This window comes from Gekko japonicus, unplaced genomic scaffold (assembly GCF_001447785.1).
Source record: "Gekko japonicus isolate JY-2015 unplaced genomic scaffold, Gekko_japonicus_V1.1 scaffold1189, whole genome shotgun sequence".
Lineage (NCBI taxonomy): Eukaryota > Metazoa > Chordata > Lepidosauria > Squamata > Gekkonidae > Gekko > Gekko japonicus.
This window is the reverse complement of record NW_015172592.1, coordinates 111,445-133,594: the sequence shown is the minus strand read 5'-3', so window position 1 is coordinate 133,594 and position 22,150 is coordinate 111,445. Positions and strand designations below refer to the sequence as shown.

At 39.4% G+C, this 22,150-nt stretch overlaps 1 protein-coding gene across 2 annotated transcripts in view; it reads left to right on the top strand.

Moving 5' to 3' along the window:
• The window catches only part of AUH (AU RNA binding protein/enoyl-CoA hydratase), a 52,823-nt gene extending 31,454 nt beyond the window's left edge, over nucleotides 1–21,369 (top strand). For both annotated transcript variants that reach the window (XM_015421530.1, XM_015421529.1), the window contains 4 exons: nucleotides 8,992–9,179; nucleotides 13,949–13,999; nucleotides 14,981–15,028; nucleotides 20,950–21,369. In XM_015421530.1, coding sequence (XP_015277016.1) covers nucleotides 8,992–9,179; nucleotides 13,949–13,999; nucleotides 14,981–15,028; nucleotides 20,950–21,027 — 365 coding nt within the window. In that variant the 3' untranslated portion in view covers nucleotides 21,028–21,369. The remainder of the gene's footprint in view (nucleotides 1–8,991; nucleotides 9,180–13,948; nucleotides 14,000–14,980; nucleotides 15,029–20,949) is intronic.
• Nucleotides 21,370–22,150: the final 781 nt, after the last annotated feature.

Here is a 22,150-nt window from a genome sequence, read left to right as displayed (position 1 = left end):
ATCTTATTATTTACTGCGTTTAAATCTCCTGCAAGACATATTTCATCAGCGTCCAGCTGCAGTAATCTTTCTCTTAGTTTTTGATAAAACCTCTGTTGTCCCGAGTTGGGGGCGTAGACATTCACTATTAAGAGCTTTCTCCCTCCCCTCAACACCCTAACTATTATCACTCTACCATCCTTAGCTTCATAGACCAATTCTGGATGTAGGAAGTCTTTAACATACGTCACCACCCCATTCTTTTTTTTTTGATCTGACGACACAAAAGCTTTACCCAATTTTTTATGTTCTAAATATCCTTGATGGTCTCTTTTAATATGTGTCTCTTGCAAACAGATAATTTGTGCTCTGGTCTTAGCTAATTGATGGAAAATTCGTTTCCTTTTTTGCGGCCCGTTCAATCCATTGATGTTAACTGAAATTATATCTAGTGAATTACTTTTTCTCCTTTCCATTTTTCCTGTCACTCTTTTTTCCTCTATAAAACAATCTGGTACGTACTTGCAGAGGGATTATACCAGTTTTCTTGGATCCTTTCTCTCGCTGATGTTGTTGATCCTGTTTCCTCCCTGTTGTGTCATCTTTATCTTCTCCTTCTCCACCTCCTTCCTCCCTTTCTTCCCTTTCTTCCTCTTCCTCTTGGCTTCCATCTTCGCTTTCATTACCCTCCGACCCTGATATCTCCAACTCCTCTCCAAATCTTTTAATAAAATCTTCTAATTATTACAAGCCATGTTTTTTATTGCACTGAGTCATGCACCATATCACTTAATTAACTTGCTAGTATGATTTGTACTAATATGTGTTCCTTCTACAACAGAAGAGTTGAATTTGTATTCAAGAGGTAGATAAAAGATGAGTTAATTTGTGGATTTGTTTGGATTGCCTTTGAAGAAAGAAACATCCCAACCAAAACTTTCCAAATTGTCAAGTATATCAGTGCTGTAGGAATGGATGATAACATGAGTTGGAGATGTTTTCTGTCTGTCCAGGAAGATGAGTACTGACACAGAAGTAAACTGTTGGATGTGATTGATGAAATGCTACTTAATAGCCTATGGTTATTTTTATAGCGAATACAGCTAATGAAGGAATTGAGATTATCTGAATATGTAAAGCACTAGAATTCCTGAGTAGCCTTTTTCAAAGTGACTGCTGCAGCCATTATTAAATTAGTTCTGATTTAGTGTGGGAGTATGCAAATGCCACTGGTGGTATGGAACACGTTGACCTTGTATAAGGAATTAAATTGACCCAAAAAGGAAATTGCAAAAAAATGGTAGAGTGAAGGTTTTTTAACAATGTATTATCAGAGTGTAATAGAGGAGAAAAGAGATTGGCTTTATACCCCACCCTTCATTCAGAGTCTCAGAGCGGCTTACAAACTTCTTTCCCTTCCCCTCCCCAGAAAAGACACCCTGTGAGGTAGGTGGGGCTGAGAGAACTCTTTCCAGAACTGTCCTTGAGAGAACAGCTTTGACAGAAATATGGCTTGCCCAAGGTCATCCAGCAGCTGCAAGTGGAGGAGTGGGGAATCAAACCCGGTTCTCCCAGATTAGAGTCTGTGCACTTAACCAGTACAACAAAAGGGGAATAACTAATAACTAACAAAATGTTCCACTGTGTGACAGTGCAATCTTCTACACTCTTCAAAGCCCATTGTTGGAAGACCTTCTTAAGAAAAATCTGGTGAACAGAATTGTCTTTCGAGTTCTATATTTTAATATTTGCTATGATGTCTTTTATCTTATCGTTGTTCATCTCCCAGAGCCCTGAGAACTCGGTGGTTGGGCGATCTATAAATCTAAAGCATGAATGAATGAATGAATGAATGAATGAATGAATGAATGAATGAATATAGATTCTAAAGGATTGTTAAATTGTTAATAGTTGAAGCTTTTGTACCTGGAAGGCTGTATTAAAGGAAATCCCTGGATAAAAGTTATCAGTGTTTAGAGTGAATGTTGTTTATTTTACTCTGCTTTAGTGGTTTGAAAGGCCCCTGCATTTGACAAAATGGCAGGGTTTATTTATTTATTTATTTTATTTCACTTATACCCCGCCCTCCCCGCAAGCGGGCTCAGGGCGGCTTACATAGGCACAACTGTGCAATAAAATACAACAAGATTAGAACAGTTAAGGCACCAAGTGCAATAAAAATAGGACAAGTTAAAACAATTAAAACAAAAACTCGCATCTTGCAGGACACATTAGGAACTAAAATACTCACTCCCTATTATATATCACGGTGGGATCAAAGAGGGGGGATGACATGGGCCAAGATGTTCCAAGTCGGCCCAACCCGGCGGTCCTGCTCTGCAGTTACTCCGTGGTGGTGGCGGCTCCTACTCAAAACCCCACATGCCAAGGCCCAATTCATCCTTTCTTGGGCAGAGAAACATCTACAGTCTATCTCAGCAGAACACAGCCAAGGTTCCTTGAAAATCTAGGCAGGCTGGCTGAGCAGACAAACCAACAATGAAAATGAATGGTCTGTTAAATGGGAGATCTTCCTACAAATTGTAGCCAGATTTGGGACTTTGAAGGTGGATTTGTTTTCCTCAGCATCCATTCAGCAAGTATTGAGATTCTTTTCAAGATAGCATCATCCTTGGTCAGAATGAGCAGATGCTTTAACCTCTTCATGGCCCAAGGGCCTACTTAAGCCATCCAACCCCTCCCAGTGATCCCAAAAGCTCTACGGAAGATACATCAGGAGGAACTGGAGGTAATATTTGTGGTTCCAGATTAGCCCTAGAGGCCATGGTTTCCATCCTTAGTGGAGCTTTCAGTAGAAGCCTTTAGGAGGATTCCAGTATGCTCGGATGTGTTACAGCAGGACCTGGTTTGGCACCCAAATCCAGAGTGACTCCATCTGACCATGTGGCTCTTGAAAGAAATGGGCTCCTGAACCTAGGCTATTCCTCAGAGGTCACAGAGACCATCATGACCTCCAGGAAAGCCTCCACTAGGCACATATACAATACTACTTGGAAAGCCTTTGTGAGGTGGTGCCCATTTAAGCATGTCAGTCCCGTCAACCCTGGCCTGGGGCCACCTGGCTAGTCTTCCTTCAAGCGGGTGACCGCCAAAAACTAAAAGCATCCACCCTTTGTTGCCAGGTAGCAGCTGTATCCATGATCCTACAACAGATAGCTGGCATCCTCGTACCCAGACATCTTCATATTGTACACTTCCTCAAAGGGGCCACTCAGTTCAACCCTACTGTGGCTCATAGATTCCCCTCATGGAGACTGCACATGGTTCTTTCAGCTCTCACTAAGCCTTCTTTTGAACCCTTAAGGGAGTTTCCCCTTAAATAGCTCCTCATGAAGACCCTCTTCCTCATGGTGGTGACTTCAGCTAGGAGAGTATTGCAACTGGGAGCCTTGTTAGCCAGGAAAGGCCTAAGTGCCTTACATAAGACAAGGTGGTGCTGTGGCCTGACATATTTATTCCCAAGGTGAACTCAACTTTCTACAGGAGTCAAAGAGGTTCATCTCCCACTCTTCTGTCTGTGTCCTAGCCACCCCAAGGAGAGGCACTCATCAGACCTCCGGAGAGCCCTCAGAATCCACCTGCTGCATACAGAGTCCATCATAAAGACAAACTTTTCATTTCATTAACAGCCCCAAATACCCTCTAGTCTTAACCTCATACTACTTCTTAATTTATTAGTTTTAAGCAGATTACAAAAATATAGAAAAACTAGATCCTGTTTGAATGGCTGTGAAAATTTATCACTGATGCATAAAATTTCACAGCTAAAAGAGTGATAGGTCTGCTATTATCTTCTAATAAAAGAAGTAGTGTCTCCATATGATCTATATTTTGGAGCAAATGAATAATAAAAAAGATTTCTAGGCTCCGAAAAACGATTCCATTCTAAGGTCACAGGATACAGGGTGTCTACACTACCTGCACAACAGTTGCATAATCTATCAGAGTATGGTATTTTAAGATAACTCCCTTAGATGGTAGGGCATTAAGGTATGCCAACAAGATATTTACTGTGTGTGTTATTTTTAGATCATTAATATTGTTCAAATATGTTGATGGTATTGATATTTGGATGTGTTCACATGTATTGTATGTGATTATTTTTATACAAATTAGTTATGTAATATTTGGGTGAGGTCATGAAGAGATAGGGGGGGAGGGGTCATCAATAAGACAGTGATAACTCTACTTTTCCTTTTGTTCTGGATTAGGTGATGAAGCGGACGTTCTGAACAGGTTCCAGAGGTAGTAAAGGGCTAGATGATGGCTAATTAATTGAAGCTCAATCCCGATAAGACTTAGGTTTTGGATTGGTTCTTATGAAGCGCAAGCAGAAAGCACTCATGACACAAACCTTGCCCTCCTTCCCCTAGCACCCCTTGATGACTCCTCAAAAGCTCATAGATTTATTTATTATTGAGTCTGTAAGGACTCAAGGGTGATTTACAGAGGCTAACTTCATTACACAATTAAAAAATCACACATCAATCCACAATCTCGTATAACATCCCTAAACGTTAGAAACACTGTAAGACAACAAATACTCAACAAACAATATCAAACAACAAACCAGGCTTCCATTCAGCTAGCCAACTAACTCAAAACAATTTGTATTGCTTACCACCCTCAAAAGCTCACCTAGATTTCCTGCTTTACAAGTTTCTATGAATGTCAGGAGGATCTGTGTTTGTCTTAACATACACGGGCAAAATGTTGTACAAAGTTGAGATAGAGACCAGAAAAGCCTGAGATTGGGTGAGGGCCAACCTAACAACTGCACTGACAAGTAGTAAACAATAAGATTACGCTGCAATGATTGAAGGGGTTACATGGGTTCATCTGAGGGGAAACACTGCTTCTAATATGTGGGCTCGTAAAATGCCATGGGGGGGCTCTTTCGAGAAATCAGATGAAATGCCACCTTCCTCTTCTACTTGTAGAATGCCCATTCATTTATGATTACAGATATTACTTGATCTGAATTCCACTGGTCTTTAATGGCAGTTTAATTCAAAGACATGTAGGAAGCAAAACTTTTGGAAACCCCACAGCACAAATGCCATGGGTTCAAAGAATTATCCCCTGACACTACCTTACATCTTTTTGTGGCTATCAGATTATTTTAGAACTTGTGAAATCTGTAATGCTCTTTCAAATACAGGGGTGGAAAACGGTCAGTAAAATCCGTAAAAGTCAGTTTTTTCATCTTGGTCATTCATTTTTAAAAAATTGGTCAGTAAAGTCAGTGTTTCTTTGATTTTTGTGAAAGCAGTTTGTGTTTTTCTTGTTTTTGTTACTGCATTTTGGGGGAAACATGATGACTTCCCAGTGAGAAGACAAATTGTTTTCAGTTCAGTTATGAAGTACTTTAAGGACTTTGTTCCTATGAGTAAAAGTGATTTGGTGAAATCTTCCACAAAGTATAAAAACATAATTAACCTCTTAAAACATGAGACAATGAAAGCAGAGGTGATGTTGCACGAGTGCCCACTTATTTACAAAGTTCAGTGGAGTGTTCCAAAAAGAAGAGCTTTTGCTGCATGTGATGCATAGTGAAGTAAAAACACAAGAACCATAATGAATCATGTTCGTAAGAGTTCAGCACCATTGTCTCTTGAAGCCTTCATTGATGAGCACTGCATACCTGTGAGAGAAGTAATCAGTGAAGGTAGAATCTGTGACGAACTGAAAAAACTTTCTGAAAAGGAACAGCTACTCTTTTTAATGGGAGCAACCCCCCCCCCATTTCATAGCAGCCTGGAAACACCTTTTACTCCAGTCATCCTTGGACTGGATATCCTCAGATATCTTCAATATTTAGCTCCAGCACAGAGAGTCAAGGAAGGAACCCACAAGGAGATAATGAAAGTAGCAGCAGCACTCCCAGTGCATATTCCACTGGACATGATTGGGGATGGATGGAAACTCCTTAGACTTGAAGATGGAACTGCCAGTGAAACTTGCCACATAGATACGCACTGGAATCAGTTCTTTGAAAAGATGAAACCATCTGGAGATCCAAAATACCCACTGGTTACCAAGGTGGTGAAAGCAGCATAATCATTATCGCATGGTAGTGCAGGGTTTTCAAAATCTGGATGTATTTTGACTGACGAAAGGACCAGCATGTCAGAGGGAACTTTTAATGCCCACCTGATGGTCAAAGAAACTTTATATCATGTATAAGAAAACAAGGTATACCATGTTAATATCACACAAGAGCTTTTACAGATGGCAAAAACAGCTCATGTTCATTACAAGCAGGATTGTGATGAACAGCATGTCATTAAAGAGAAGGAGCGAAAAGAAAAGAAAACAAAGGAAAAGGCAGAGGAGTTAGAAAGGTTTAAGAAGATAGACAGTGAAAAGGATAGTATACAAGAGAAGGAAACAAAACTGAAAAAGCTGAGACAAGAACAGAATGAGAAGATGATTGCTTGAACGTTGCCAAGTGATGCAACCAAACGTGTAAAGGAGGCTGCTGAGAAAAAGGATATTGTGGGATTCAACATGGTACAGCTCATGCTAGAAGAAGTGGAGAAAGCAATGGAAGAAGAGGGCAAGAAAAAATGCTTGTGGATGCAGTGTAGAAAACTGTTGAGAAATGAAAGAGTTCAATAACTTCTTTTTTCAGCAAAAAACCCCAAAGATAAAATAAAAACAAAGACAAGTCTTACCTTACAGTAATTAATGTTTTGTTGTCATAATTATTACTTTATGGTTTTTAAAATGTTTTGCTGTTTTATTATCTGCAGTATGTGAGTATTTTTAGAAGGGAATCTTTTTTTTGCCTTAAATTTTGTACAGTAATGAAAACATTGTCCTATCTTCATTTTAAAAATTCAGTAAAAAGGAGTGTGATCATTGACTATAGAGATGGTGGATGTCAGAGAACAGTAATTTTTAATGAAGTCCTGGTTTTACTTTTAAAATGCTAATTTATCAATAGGATGAGATTAAATTGTTCAGTAATTTGTCAGTTTTTTGTTAGTACTTGGTCAGATTTTTTTCGTCAATAAAATTGTATTTTTGACCCTCTGACTACTTTCCACCCCGAAATAGAAAAACATTGAATTTCAGTTTTGTGTGTTAGCATCCCAAGAGAAAGTAGTGCTTATACCATTTGCAGTACAACAGTGTCAAAAACATTTAGAATGCTTCCTTAGAACCCCCCCTTAATACGTGGGGTTCTTCAGGGGGCAGTCCTCTCTCTGATGTTATTCAACATCTATATGTGCCCCCTTGTCCAACTGGTGCGGAGTTTTGGACTAGGGTGTCATCAGTATATCTGCAGCTATATCTGCTACTGGATGGCCACCCGGATACCTCCCCAAATAATCTGGCCAAGGGTCTGGAGGCCGTAGTGGGATGATTAAAAAGGAATAGGTTGAGGTTGAATCTGATAAAGACAGAGGTTTTGTGGCTGGGGAAGGGCTGCATCAGGGCTGGTGCATAGACTTCCCACCCTTGACGGGGCTCCACTAACACTGGCACAATCCATCAAGAGTTTGGCCATGATCCCGGATGCCTTCTTAACTATGGAGGCCCAGGTCGCGAATATTGCCAGGGTGGTGTTTTTCCATCTATGCCAAGCATGGCAATTGGCCTGTTTCCTGTCACACCCTGACCTAGCTATTGTAATCCATGCAACAGTCACCTCCAGATTAGACTACTGTAACTTGCTGTATGCTGGCCTTCCCTTGAGACTGACCCAGAAACTCCAGCTGATCCAGAATGTGGTAGTGTGAGTTCTGATGGGAACACCATGGATAGCACATATACATCCTGTGCTGCACCTGCTACACTGGCTTCCAGTGGAATACCGAATCAGATTCAAGGTGCTGGTATTGACTTTTAAGGCCTTGAGCTGTCTGGGACCTGCATATCTTTGGGACCGTCTCCTCTGGTATGTCCTTGAGAGAGTGTTACGCTCTGCTGAGAGCAATCTGCTGGTGATCCCTGGTCCCAAAGATATCTGGCTTTCCTCAACCAGAGCCAGGACTTTCTTGGCCCTGGCTCCGACCTGGTGGGACTTTCTGCCAACTTCCATCAGGGCCCTGCAGGACTTAATACAGTTCCTAAGAGCCTATAAGGCAGAGATGTTCTACCAGGCTTTTGGTTGAGGAAGGCAATGGTTTTCCATCATAACTGGCACCCTCCTTTCTTCCATTCTGCCCACTTTGGCCTCCTCTTTAACCTGCCCACAAGATAGAAGAACAGTCCAGAGTAGGTTTTAGATTAAATTATGGACACCATTTGGAGACTGTTAATTTCAGAATAACTGATCTGCTGTTTTTAAACTGTATTTTTGTATGTTTGTAACCTGTTGTAAATCTCCCAATGCCCTCTGTACTCAGGGATTGGGTGATTCAGTAGTAGTAGTAGTAGTAGTAGATGATTTCTTTTTTTCCAGTGTAGTTATTTTTCTCCTCTCCATTCTTTTTTTGTCCAACTCCCCCTTGTGATTCTTTTTGTTACCTGTTTTGAATGAGTGGAAGTCTGAGTTGTCCTGTGTTGACAAAATATAAATGTCAGTTTTGTTTTGTTGCAGTTATAATTGGAATTGTTAAAAAAGCAAGAATATTTAAATGAAATATATTCCTAGCACATTTAAATAATTATGGTGCTAAACTTTCTTCCGCTATATAGGTTAGTGTCTTTTAAATTTTGAATGTTACCTCCTTTACTTTTCTGACTGTGGTTGGCAGGAAGCATACATTTCTTACATATTATCGTAGAATATCTGTCATCCTAGCGATTTATACTTGATTGAATCTGATGTGTTGTTGATATGAAGTACTGGTCTGTTGACAAATAATAGTAAGAATAGCTTATTCTCAATTTATTTTTAAGGTGAACAGTATATATACCATGAAAACTGCATGGCATTCAGCAAGATATGCTTGTTCTCATGTAGTGTATGATTGCACTAGTTTCAGACCAAACTACTACAAAGTCTTGTGTTTTCATGTCCTCTCTTCCTACTTGCAGGGGGGACACAAAGACTACCTCGTACAATTGGAGTGTCCCTAGCCAAAGAACTAATCTTTTCTGCTCGTGTTGTTGATGGTAATGAAGCAAAATCAATAGGCTTGATCAGTCATGTGGTTGAACAGAACGAAGGAGGGGATGCTGCCTACAGAAGGGCTTTAACCCTTGCAAGAGAATTTTTACCTCAGGTAAAGTCAAGAGCGTCATATAATGTGTAACTTCATTGCAGAAGAAATCAAATATCAAGTAATGATTAACAAATTGAAAAAGATAAAACAAATAGAATAAAATATGTTAAAACAGTTCTAGTCAAATAGAAATCAAACTCCATATGTGTAGGCTACATAGTAGTGCTAGCTGGTGCTAGGGTTATTAGAGGTGTGTTTTCTTTTGCCACTATTCTATCTACATTTTGAATCATATTTTTGTTTGCTTAACGGTCACAATGTATGATTAAAGCTAAATCTTTGAGCCTTCTATTACAGTTTCCATGCTTAAACTCAGTTGTTTTTATGAGGCTTCCATTAAAGCAGGGCGTGCCTTTAATTCTCACCTTGGTGAATTTTCTTATTTCTTTGTCTCTAGACTTCCCCGTTCAGTTTTCCATACTAAAATCTACAGATTCTCTGCATGAACAAAAGTATTGAACAGGCACTTTGTAGTTGGAGGCACAAATTCTAAACACAAGCAAATTCCATTCACTTTAATGGGATTTGTATGCATGTAAATGTGTTTAGGTATGTAGTTTTACTTTTTAAAAAAATGCCTTATGCATTGTTTTGTTTCTGCTACACTGTCCATTTGTTTACTGTTTGATATTGGTGTACTAGCATAATATCATTATGATATTTGATTCCCTTGAATACTCAGTTAACATTAAAAGGTGTAAATGTAAGACAAGATTTAGAAGCATTTAACTTCCAAAAATTAAAGAAATGCAAAACCAAGTAATGCTGTCCACTGTAGTAGCTGTACTGTTTGTTTGTTACCTCTTGCTGGTGGTTTCACAGCAGACCTCACTGATGTATCAAATCATGATAATTATTATTTGTGTTACCCATTTTTCCCAAGCCAATGAATGCACGAATATATTTCTTAAATAGGACCCAAAGCTGTAAACAAAATTCAAAACAATGCAATAGTATTAAAATAGTCAAATGTCAACTAATAACAAATAACATCAAACAGCCCTGGAATGACCTGTTAAAAAAGGTATAAGACAGAAGTTTTTAAAAGTCACAAAGAAAGGTACCTTCTTAGGCTGTTCCATAAACTCAGGCCTATTATAAAGGAAATCTGACACGACACAGTGGTAGAACTAATGACTTTGCAGAAAAGTGACTGTCAGTAGATAAATGTGATAGTACTAGGAGTTGTCACTTGTAGAAACTATCACCTGGAAGGCTCTGTTTGATATTAGAATAATTTCATTTCCTTTTATTGTAGAACTCGTCTCCCCGTGTTCCATGCCAATTTGTGCATGCTGAGATTTATAAGTGTTACTCAAAATCTGCATTCTCATGTTTCTTTTGCAGCATCTTTTAAAATGCCATGCTACTCTGGAGTGGGGCAGGGAAATATTGTTTTAATGATGGTAATTTAGATAGAGAATATTTGTAGCCTTTTCTTCTCTATTAGTAATTCTTAAGCTGTGGTTTGCTGCAGCATGCTTGAAGGTATTTTTTTAGGTGAAATCAACCAAAAATATAGAGGTAAATATCAAAAATCTTGAAAAATACCAGATTAAAATTAAACTCCTTGCTGTTTCAATACATCTGTTCTGAAAATACAAGTTGTGGGGGGATGTGGTCAGACTTGAGTTATAGAGCCTTGAATTATAGAGCCTTGAGTAACACATCTTACAGTAACTTTATTTCAGTTGTGTTAGAGTATTTGCCTAGTTTAAATTTGGAAGTATTTCAGATAGCTTCCTCTTTGGCAACTGCAATCCTTAGAAATTATGGAGATGCAAACCAGAACAATAAAATCACTTAAATCACTTAAATATGTAAAGGCGGGGATTTCTGAAAAGGTTATCTTTTAGAAGTGGGAGTGGGGTAGAAGGTAGACAACATAATTAGGGAAAACTGATATCTAAAGTTTTGAAGGTGAAGTGCAAGTATTTGAGATAATACTTTAATTTTTAAAGCATAATATACATTACTCAGGACAATCTTCAATATTATATGTAGTAAAGTAGTGTATGATTATCAACAACTGTGAAGTTAAGGTTATATTTATAATTTTATTGTATATGTTTTTACTTTGGTAGCTGCCTCAGTAAGCCTCCAGAAGAACAGCATAAACATTGTCTAACTAAAATAAGAGTTATATAAAGTAAAGGTAAAGGTTTTCCTTGCTTGAAAACCAGTCGAATCCGACTCTAGGGGGTGGTGCTCATCTCTGTTTCCAAGCCAAAGAGCCAGCACTGTCCGAAGATGTTTCCGTGGTCATGTGGCCAGCATAACTAGCATTCTGTCAACAGTCCAAGAACACTGTCTTCATAGGGAAAGTGAAAGATACCACCGTTTGCATGACTACATAAAGTAGCATGTATTAATATAGTTACAAAATACAACACATGTGGTTTGCAGTACTGTAGTTATAATAAAGATTTTATGTTTCAAAGATCTTCAGAAGTTACTAGGGTTTTTTCTCTCTCCAGCATTCAGATACTGTTTGATCTAGTGCTTGCTTTTAAAGAGCCTTTACTTATGTATCGTATGTTTTGCCCATATAGTAAATATTTTACTGGAAAGGAAGGTTGGTTTATTCATACTAGTTCTGTATTAGTATAAAAATGCACTACAAAATATGTCCATTATATGTCACATGTAAAATGTGCTTGTTCCTTTCAGACATATGTGAGCAGCAGTCTAGAACTTTATCAGTTGTATAACTAGCAATATTAAATTGGACCCATTCTGCTAATGGTGGATCCTTGGATCAATATAGGAATCCTTCTTGCCAGGCTCCGCAGCATATAATTTTAACATTATTTAATGATACTAACTCAGAATCATAGATTAACTCTCTGAAAGAATATGATTAATGTGAACACTATAGCTAAACAAACCTAAGTTCATAATTCAGAAACATAACCTAAAAAACATCAAATTCATCATGGACTTATTCCCACTTTGTATTGTAATTTTGGCAGGTGTGTGCAAGTTCAATAAAACTGTGTCAGTGGGCATCGGAATCTTTCAGACTGCACCTTAACAGCACTGCTACTTTAGTTCATCTCATCTTTGAATTCCTTTTCTAGGGATTTAGTAAACTTACCTTCTTTTCTTTATGCAGAACATAGCATAATTTGTGCTATATGAATATTTAAACATTTTCATTAAAAAATTTGCAATCAAATGTAGCATCTTTGTGGAACATGCAGAGTTTCTTACTAATGTTAATCATTTCTCATGTGTTTTATAGAATCTTATCAGTCTCTTACATTGCAGAAAAAATTTGCACAGTCTACAGATGAGTCACACTGACCCAGCATTGCATAGACAGAACTGCAGTCTTTGTACTGCAGTACAGCTGTAAAAGACTCTGTAGGATAAAATCCATTTGAGAGCAACAAAACTGAAAATGTTGTAGACGATAATAAAAGTTCTGTATATTTTTAGAATACAGTGTGGCAGCTGGTTTTTAAATGGCACCCTCTCTAATGTAGTGTTCTTGTTATGATTGTAAGGTAATCCTGACCCCCCCCCCCACTGTAGCTAGATACTGGTATACTTGGGTATAAAAATATTAAAGTTTGCAAAAAATCTGGCCCACATTTTGCTGAATTTTAAAGTAACATTGGAGATAACAACATAAAATATAATGCTCTATTCCAGCGGTGGCCAAACTTGCTTAACATAAGAGCCATGTAGAAAAAAGTCAGATGTTTGAGAGCCGCAAGACATGAACAAACACATTTTTTTTTGAAAAATATACAAATTTGCATATTGAATTAAAGAGAGCCAAGCCAGTCTGCTGGTGTGACGGGGTTTGGAGAACACATTTAACTTTAGATGTGGAGGGGAGAAAGACTGAAAGAAAGGTGGAAAGAAAAAAGTGGAAAGAAAGCAAATAGATGGGGGAGGTAGAGGTAGAAAGAAAACAACTTTAAATTTAAATGCATCCTCCAAGCCCCTCATGCCCCCACACTGGCTGGCTTGGATTGAAGAAGGGATTTAAATAGACAAATGCCTCCTCCAAGCTGGCTGGTGGGGGGGGGGGGCTTTGAGAATGCACTTAAAGTTAAAGTTGCTTTCTTTCTCTGTTTCCCCCCACCTCAAGCCTACCTAGGGAGGGAAACACTGGCTGGGGAAGGAAAGACCGATCAAGGAGGCATGCCTCCCCTTTGCTTCCCCAGCCGCCCTGCCGGGAGCCACATAATATGTGTAAAAGAGCTGCATGTGGCTCCCGAGCCACAGTTTGGCCACCCTTGCTCTATTCTAATAGGGTCAAATTCAAAATCTAGATGGGGAATCATGGCTTGGATCCAAAGAAGTAAAATAACAACTGTGTCTGTTCTAGAAATCTCCAAATGCAAAAGAAAGAGTTCATTGGAGATAACTAATGTAGCTCTTTCTGTGGTTCTACCTGTGTTTTCTGATTATCCAGTGGCTTGCTCTCTCTCTCTCTCTCAGAGGTTGCATGAGAAAGCTTCTCTAGAAAATGTTTCTATGTGCTGGAGAACACCAGTAGGTCTAGCATCCTTCAATGAATTAAAATTATGTTTAGGGATTAATTTCTCAGCTCTTACCCAAAATTGTCTTTTTATGTTCTGTATTTTTTCCTAAATGGGTACCAGAATAGAATAGGAGGAGTCTGACTAATATCTTCATAAATACTAATGTCTGGATCTGAGGGATGTAAATGAAGTGATTGATATTTGAACATTGTTTGTTACAGATCTTTATTTGTGTGTGAAAATGTATGTCTGATCTGTTTCTAATTTTAGGGACCCGTAGCAATGAGAGTTGCAAAATTGGCCATCAATCAAGGAATGGAAGTAAGGACATTCTTTTTGTGCTTACTATCTAAACATGCAACCTAGACATGATAGTAGCTCAACCTGGTAGGGATTGTGCCAAAACCTTATAAAGTGGCATGTAGGGAAACAGCACAACTCTGTTGCTTTACCTAAAATAGATTCTCCTTTTTTCTCTCCTGATGGGGGTTACTTTTGGTCTCAGAGCTTCACTGGGAAAAAAGGTACTGGGGAGGGAGAAGGACAGGTAGAATAATGCTTCAGCACCACTCTTCTGTCTGTTTATGCAGAGCTTTAGATTCCATCTTCATCACTATGTACTTAGATACTAGTGAATTTCTAAAGCATTATAACACCCTTGGTTTTAAGCAGTTTCTGCACATTATTGTAAGAACATAAGTAGAGGCTGCTAGATCAGATCAGTTGTCTGTATATCTGCATGTTATTTCACACAGATGCCAACTAGTTGCTCTAGAGGGCCACCAAATGGCTGAGACCTTCAATGATTTGCTTATCTCCATGAATTTGTTACTGTCAGGTGCCAAATAGTGAAGATATGATATACTTTTCAGTGTGACAATCTTAGTGGACTTCTTTAAATCCCCGTGTTATTCCTGCATTTCATATCTGTGTCTCTTGCTTAACTTTCCATTTTTTGGTGTGTACTACTAGAATCATGGGTTCACATTTTTTTTAAAAAAATTATGAAGTAACAATGAATTTCCACATATGTATAGTTTAGCAGATTGGGTGTTGTGTTTATGGTAAGACATGCACTGGCACAAGTTCAGCATAGTAAAATAATACTTTGATTATAGAATAGTACAATAATGGAAAATAATATCAAACCTCAATCCATATGCCTGGAAATCGAAGCTACTGTTGAAATACGGTGCAGATTTCTTTCTTGTGTTTACTATGGTTCTGTTTTTGAACTGATTTTCAGAATAATTGACACATGTAGAAGGTATTTTCACTATATTTCACATTTTTGTTTCATAGGTGGATATGTTAACAGGTTTAGCAATTGAAGAAGCTTGTTATGCTCAGGTATGTAATTCAAAGCAAAAAAGTCAAGACCGAGGAATGTTCACATGCTTGGTTCATAATTTGATAACATGTTTGCTAATGGAGGTCAGGAAATAACTCCTTGAGCATTACACACGATTTTAAAAATGACCAAGGGTTGTTTATATATTATGCTTCAGTTGTTGAATGACATGTTATACTGTATGGTATTTGTTCACTTAATGGGAAATATTCCTGTGACTGACTAAAATAGTTGGGTAATTGGCCTTCAGTTTGATTTCTATGCGTTCCTATGTGGAATGCATGTATACTGTCAAGTTTCAAATTCAGCATACAGATTTCATAATATGATCTTCTTTGTTTAGAATTTCAGAGCTACTTATGAACCGTCTCAAATAATGCAGTCCTCTACAGAGTTATTCCAGTGTTTTCATTCGGCCTAGACTGGAGTAACTCTGCATGGGATTACATAGTGTCTCTGACACTGGGCCTCAGTTTCTATAAACCTTATTACTACAAGTGCTATCTTCGCTTAAATGCCTACCTATTTATTTATAAAATACATATGCTACCTCTCCAAAGGCTTGCTTGAGGTGGTGTACAACTAACATAATAAAGCAACTAAAACAACAGCCATTAAAAACAAAGCCATAAAACAAACCAATGCTTTTAAAACAAGTCAGGATGTAACTGCAGCATACAGTACACACTTAGCAGCCTAAAATGATGTAGATAAAATGGCCAGAAGCAGACCATAAAATGCCCTTAGTTAAAAGCCTGGGGTAAAAAATTGTTTTAGTCTGACCCCTAAAAGAAAGTAAGGTAGGCATCAGGAGAGCCTCACTGGAAGGCAAGGTGGGATATACATTGAAATAAATAAATAAATAAATAAATTCCAAAGGTGGTACCGCAGAAAAATCCCAGTCTTTGGCTGCCTTCTGCCTCATCTCTGAAGATAGGATACAAAAAGCAGGGCTTCAGAAGAGGATCCTCAATGGTGGAGTGGATAACAAGGGTAGAGGCTGTCCTTCAAATACCCTGGCTGCAAGCCATTTAAGGCTTTAAAGATTAGGACTAGCACTTTAAATCGGAGGTGTTGAACTCATTTGTTATGAGGGCTGGATCTGACATAAATATCACTTTGTTGGGCTAGGCCACGTGTGCCATAAAATGTAACACAGGTACCAGAGATATAAACTATATAAAGACGATCTCAGATACTGAATGGCAATAGGAGGCTTGGTTGGATTAGGTGTTATATGCAGAGGGGTAGTAGGCGTAGAGATACCAGCATTGGTAATGAGATAGGAAACCTAGGTCTCATTTTGGTCCAGGAGGATTCAGTCCAAGAGGATGCAAAGAATAAATGGAGGTAAGTCTAGAGAAGTGAGTAGTGACTCACAAAAGCTCATACCCTACCACAAATTTTGTTAGTCTTTAAGGTGCTACCAGACTCTTAGTCTTTCTACTGTTATTAGAAACTACAGCATTCAGTAACCAGTGGGGGAACATTTTAACATTCCAGGACATTCAGTACCTGATGTAAGAGTAGCAGTTCTCCTACAAAGGAATTTCAAAGGGAGATTAGAAAGAAAGACTGCTGAATTGCAACTGATAGTGAAGCTCAAGACAATGCATCCTCCTGGACTGAATTGAGACCTAGATTTCTTATCTCGTTATCAATGCCTGCTATTGTTATTTGGCATCTGAAATCACTTCACTCTCCAAGATATATGGACAGATGGACTCACTCTAACTGTATGTGCAAAAGCAAATGATAGAAAAACTGTGCAGAATACTATGTACAGTAGAATGTGTGTATATATTTTATGTAATATTAAATATATGTCAATCACAAATTGTTTGAATGATTTTCTATGAACAGAAAATTGAACTAGGGAACACATAGAAACTCATACAATTTTAGAAATTGGACACTAATAATACACATCAAGATCATTCAGTGAAAGTCCATATATCATACACTGAAAGTCCATATATAGTAATCCTTATTGCAATAATTAATCTAATGCATATGGTTCCAAACGAAGATTCTAATAAATGATCTGGTGCAGACAGTTCCAAAAGAAGATTCTTACGAGTGTGCTAGCTACAATCCGTCTCACTTCTCTGTAGAGCTTTATCAAAATAGGACCAATATTCCAATTTGACCAATATGTTCTGTGTACAAAATCAGGAATAATATATCAGGAATTTCCAATGTAGTTCAGTACTTCACAAATGGCATAGCTCAGACTTTTCTCTCATCAGGGCAAAGCAGCCTGTTATTTGGGTGTGAGTGCATATTGTGACACTCTGTATAAACTGTCATCTAACCGGATTCGACTGGCTTTTGAGCAAGGGAACCTTTACCTTTACCTTTAACTTAGCTGTAAATATTGGGGATAACTTTTAAGTTATATCATCTGACAAAATAAGCTTTTACTCTTCTTTGGAAGTGCCGGCAAACTTGTTGTGTTGTTAAATTGAAGGTATCTTTGAGAGCCAAGGGTGGGGGGAATAATTTACCTCGGGAACCAGAAGCTGCAATGCACTGATCTACAATTTACCTCAGTACAGTGCATAATATACATACATGACTGCTCACATTTTGATCACTTATAATGCTACCATTCTTTAATAATTTCTGAGAGGGGGGAGGGCCCCATTAAGACGCCTGTGCATCATAATAATGAACATAACATCTGGAATTGCCATTGGTGTGCTAGTTCTTCAACTAGCATAAATCAGTAGTATATTAACCAGGGGTCAATTCATAGAAAAAGAGGTGCAGGAGCTCATTTGCATAACTTATTTGCATATGCTACAACCCCCTGACATCACCAGAAGTGTGTCAGAAGGCAACACTCACCGCTCAGGCTCCACACCAAAAATCTCAGAGAAAAGAAAGTACCATTCAGAGAAGGCCCTTTGCACATGCTCAAAGGTCCTACATGTAACACACACAGGTCTGAACTGAAATGTCTGCAACTTTCTCCTAGCCCTCTGTAGTCTTCCCCTGGGTTGAAGTCTGGTTGGTAAGCAGCTCAGGGCAGGGACCTGCATTTTTGGCTACTCTGTGCCATGCCCAGTGACTGCGCTACATAATAATAATTTCTACAAGATGTTACCTGGCAGCAATGCTCCCTTTAAGCTGTGGAGTCTTGTGAGCAAAAATCCTACTTTGTAAGCTACTGGCATTAAAGTTGTGAGGAAGCACTGCCCTAGTTGTTAAAAGAATAAAAAATGTCTTTAAAATGCACCTTTTCTCTGATATAAAGAAGCATACATGGCACACAGGACATATGCCTTTAAGTTATACATCTGACATCACTCTAGCTATTCACACTTATTAATTCATGCTTCAAATATGAACATGGAAGAACAACTACTTCAATAATCTAAGCAAATAATTCACTGAGGAGAGAACTGGGATTTCCCCCCCAATAAATACTTAAACATTAGTATACAATTCCAGCAATATAATACTCCATGCAAAATTTAAACAGATTACCATTTGATGATATAACTACTTTATAAAAGAACTCATTGAGTACTTTGCAAGTATAAAACTAGGAATTGTACAGTTGAACTAGATGGACATTGCAAAGCATCTGCTTTTCTAGCTTCATATTTTAAATTTGCAAAGACTATTTACGTTCTTTGTTTAAAAACTGACACTGCTACGCAAGCTTATTAATGTAGTGATGCTTGAAGTCTGTTACTATTTCTGCTTCCTAAATATAATGGTCACAATCTATTTCCCCCCCCCCTGCTTGCCCATTGTTGATGGGTAGGGTTTATTAGTTTTTTTAAAGAGTTATATAAAACAAAAAAGAGAGCCATACACTTCAAAAGTATCCAGCCATTGCCTTGTTCATAACCTCTTTAGATACATAATTCCCTTTTTCCCTTTGTTAATTATAGTCGACAACAGATGTCATTAAGTAAAATTCTGTTCCCAGTAAACAATTCATTTTTTCTATATCCTGCTATTACTATTATTAATCAATTTTATAACAATAAAAATATAAAAGAGCCTGGCCTCCCCGCCGCCGCTGCCTCCTCTCTGGCAGGCAGGCCAGGCGGGCAGGCAGGGCAGGCGGGCGGGGGGGAGGACAGGCCTCGCCGGCCGCTGCCACCGCCACCGAGCTCGGCAAAAGGGGGGGAGGACAGGCCTCTCCGCCTCGGAGCCGGGCGGGGGGGGACCGGCCTCGCCGCCGCCGCCTGGGGGAGAACGAGCGGGGGGGGGAGAGGAGACGGAGCTCTTCTCCCCCCCGCGAGTATCGCGGGTCCCCCTCTTGTTTCTTATATAAGCTAACAATGCTAAAAATATGAAAGAATATCTTAAAGGGACTAGATTGATAATGGTCACAATCTAACACATGGTCAAGCATGCTGGAGTTCCTTAAATCAACGGCTTAAGCATGCTTAAAATTGTCTTAGATTGTGCCTGGTGAATTTAGGATGATTGCTAACATAGTAACAGCAGCTTCTTTCCACTTTGTTATATAAGCTCAACTACATCACGAAGTACAATGTAACATGTTTGGGGACTTCTCAACCTCTAAAACAAAAATCACTGATTTGGTTCATTATGTGGCTCAGGAAGTGATTCATTCAATGCAAAGCGCGCTCGTGTGCGCACACACACACAAAGAACTTTGGTCCTCATGCTTTGGACATAAGCGCTACTCACTTTTAACTTGTTGCGCACCTGAGCCGCTCCATTCCTCGGGAAGCACCCTGAGCATTTTTCCCTTGCAGGATTCTTCTTGGCCGGGGGGATGTTCTGGAGCACGAAAGCTGGACGTTGTTGGTGCGCCCAACCTCCCCCCCCCCAAATCACCAGGGGCCAGGCAGAAAAGTGCTGTTATGCATCACTGATGACCGCGGGCTAATTAACAGCCGGTTGCCTTTTAACCATTTTCCTGCCGTTCAAGGCCCAGGCGGTGCGCGCGCCTCGCTGTCTCCAGATCAAAGAGTTAGCCAGGCTTTGCAAAACAACGGCGCTAAAATGGCAGTGGTGGGACGTGGCAGCTGCTTGTCTAGAAGTCACAGGTGTGAGGCTTCCCACTTAGCTGTCCTCCCCCCTTTTCATTCTCACTTGGGAAAGTGGCACTTGTTCGTGGGTGCCAAAAAAGACCCAGCGACCTGCGCGCACACTACTTTGCCTGCCTCTCTCAGAGGAATTCGTCTCCAGCTTCCTCTGAGTCTGGGACAAGTGACTTTCCCAGAGACAGCTGTTGGCGAATTCCTCTCAGAAGAATACTGTATTCCTCTGCAGGAAATGAGGCCTGACTATATATATCATTACACTGCCCCGGGCACTGGTGGCAAAGGAACTGGGAAGGCTTTCTTTTTGAACAAATGAGACACGTGTGCACAGATACACGCATGTTTCAGGGTTTCTCCTCACTTACCCAGGGCATCTTCTGGCGAGGGGCGGAGGAGGCGCTGGCTACTGCCAGGGAACCCGGCGGGGCAACAGGGGAGGAGAAGGAGGCTGCTGTCCGGCGGGAGGAGGAAGACAAGGTGGTGGCGAGCAGTGGCGGCAGCGGGGGCCAGTTGTTATTGCAAGAGCAAGCAGTGGAGTGGGAGGCGCAGGAGGCCGAGGCGGAGCTCGCGACAGTGCTCCGCTGGGTCGGCCAGCAGGCAGGAAAGGCGCGGGGGGGCTGCTGGGAGCAGGGGGCAGGGCTTGTTGCATGACCCAGCCCCCTGGCCTCCTTACTGCAGGAGCGGCGCTCCGGTGCGCTCCTGCAGGAAATGAGGCCTGATATTAACTATAAAGCAACATAATTGATTTATATCAGCTGCAATTTTTGTTAATTTTTGTATGTATTTTATGGATGGAACATAGCATCACCAACCTATAGAATCGTTTGCATAAATGTGTGCCTTACTTGTAATGTTAATGATGAAAATAACTTTTTTCTTTGTAGACTATTCCAACAAAAGACAGAATCGAAGGTCTGCTTGCTTTTAAAGAAAAAAGACCCCCTCGCTACAAAGGAGAATAGGCAAAAAAGAGGACTTTAAAATGTGAATGAAATAAACATACTACTGGAAGGTCTTTTTAGTTCTCCTTTGCCTCAGAGCCTGGGATATCCATTAAAGGAAAAACAACCACATACTTTGAAATCTATAATGTAATCAAATGTATATTCAGTCTTAATCTTTATGGTTTAGAAGGCTTCTCTGTGCTTGGAAAGTCATTGGGCCATATACCATTTATATTCCATGCGTATGAAATGCATTCTATGTAATTAAATACACAAAATATAGACAAAGCTATAACATCAAAATTGTACATACTATTGAACAGAACAATTTAATTCTGCATACTAAAACTGAAAATAATTGCACAGAGTTTTTAAATGAATATGTAGATCGAAAAGATCATATTAAACTTATACATTTCTTAATAAATATATCTAAATTGAGGTGAGAAAAAGTAACCACATGGTTATATGTTTTATATATAGTATGTTGGTACACAGAAACTATTCGGTTATGGTGCTGCATCATTGTATGGTACAAGAGTGGTTATCTTAGATTTTCACACAGAGCTATTTGAGGTCAGTATGGTATTAAGTCAAGAAAGGGGACTTTCACATATATGAAAGCATTTCAAAGCCATTCACACTATTTGTGTGCATCTGAGAATACTGTAAAATGAGAAGGCATTTAGAACAATTTTAAATCATTGTACCTAATCTAAGTTGGCCTACATTTGCATTGTAGGTTTAGGAGATGAAAGAAGTAAGAGGGCCAACATTTGAAGCTCTAATGCAGTGGGTACTTGGATGCTAAAAGGTAAAATGTTACAAGCTGTGATGGGTTCTGCTTTTCCAGTATTGTTTTTAACAGTTCACAGACATGGAGGTGTTTCCACACAGGGACAGTCATCTGTGGGTTCTCCAGTAGCGCTCTACCATAGCTAAGTTTCACAATAGACCCAGCAAGCCCTGCTGGCATTCTGTAATATCTTTGTACATTCAGTTCCCCAGACCAGAGAAATTTAACCAAAGATGTGATATCTCTCCTGATCTTATATTCCTGTTCGACTAACCCTTCTCTCAGCCTAACCTCTGATAAGGATCCCACGGTCAGATATTAACCCTTCCCAGTAAACAACTGCTG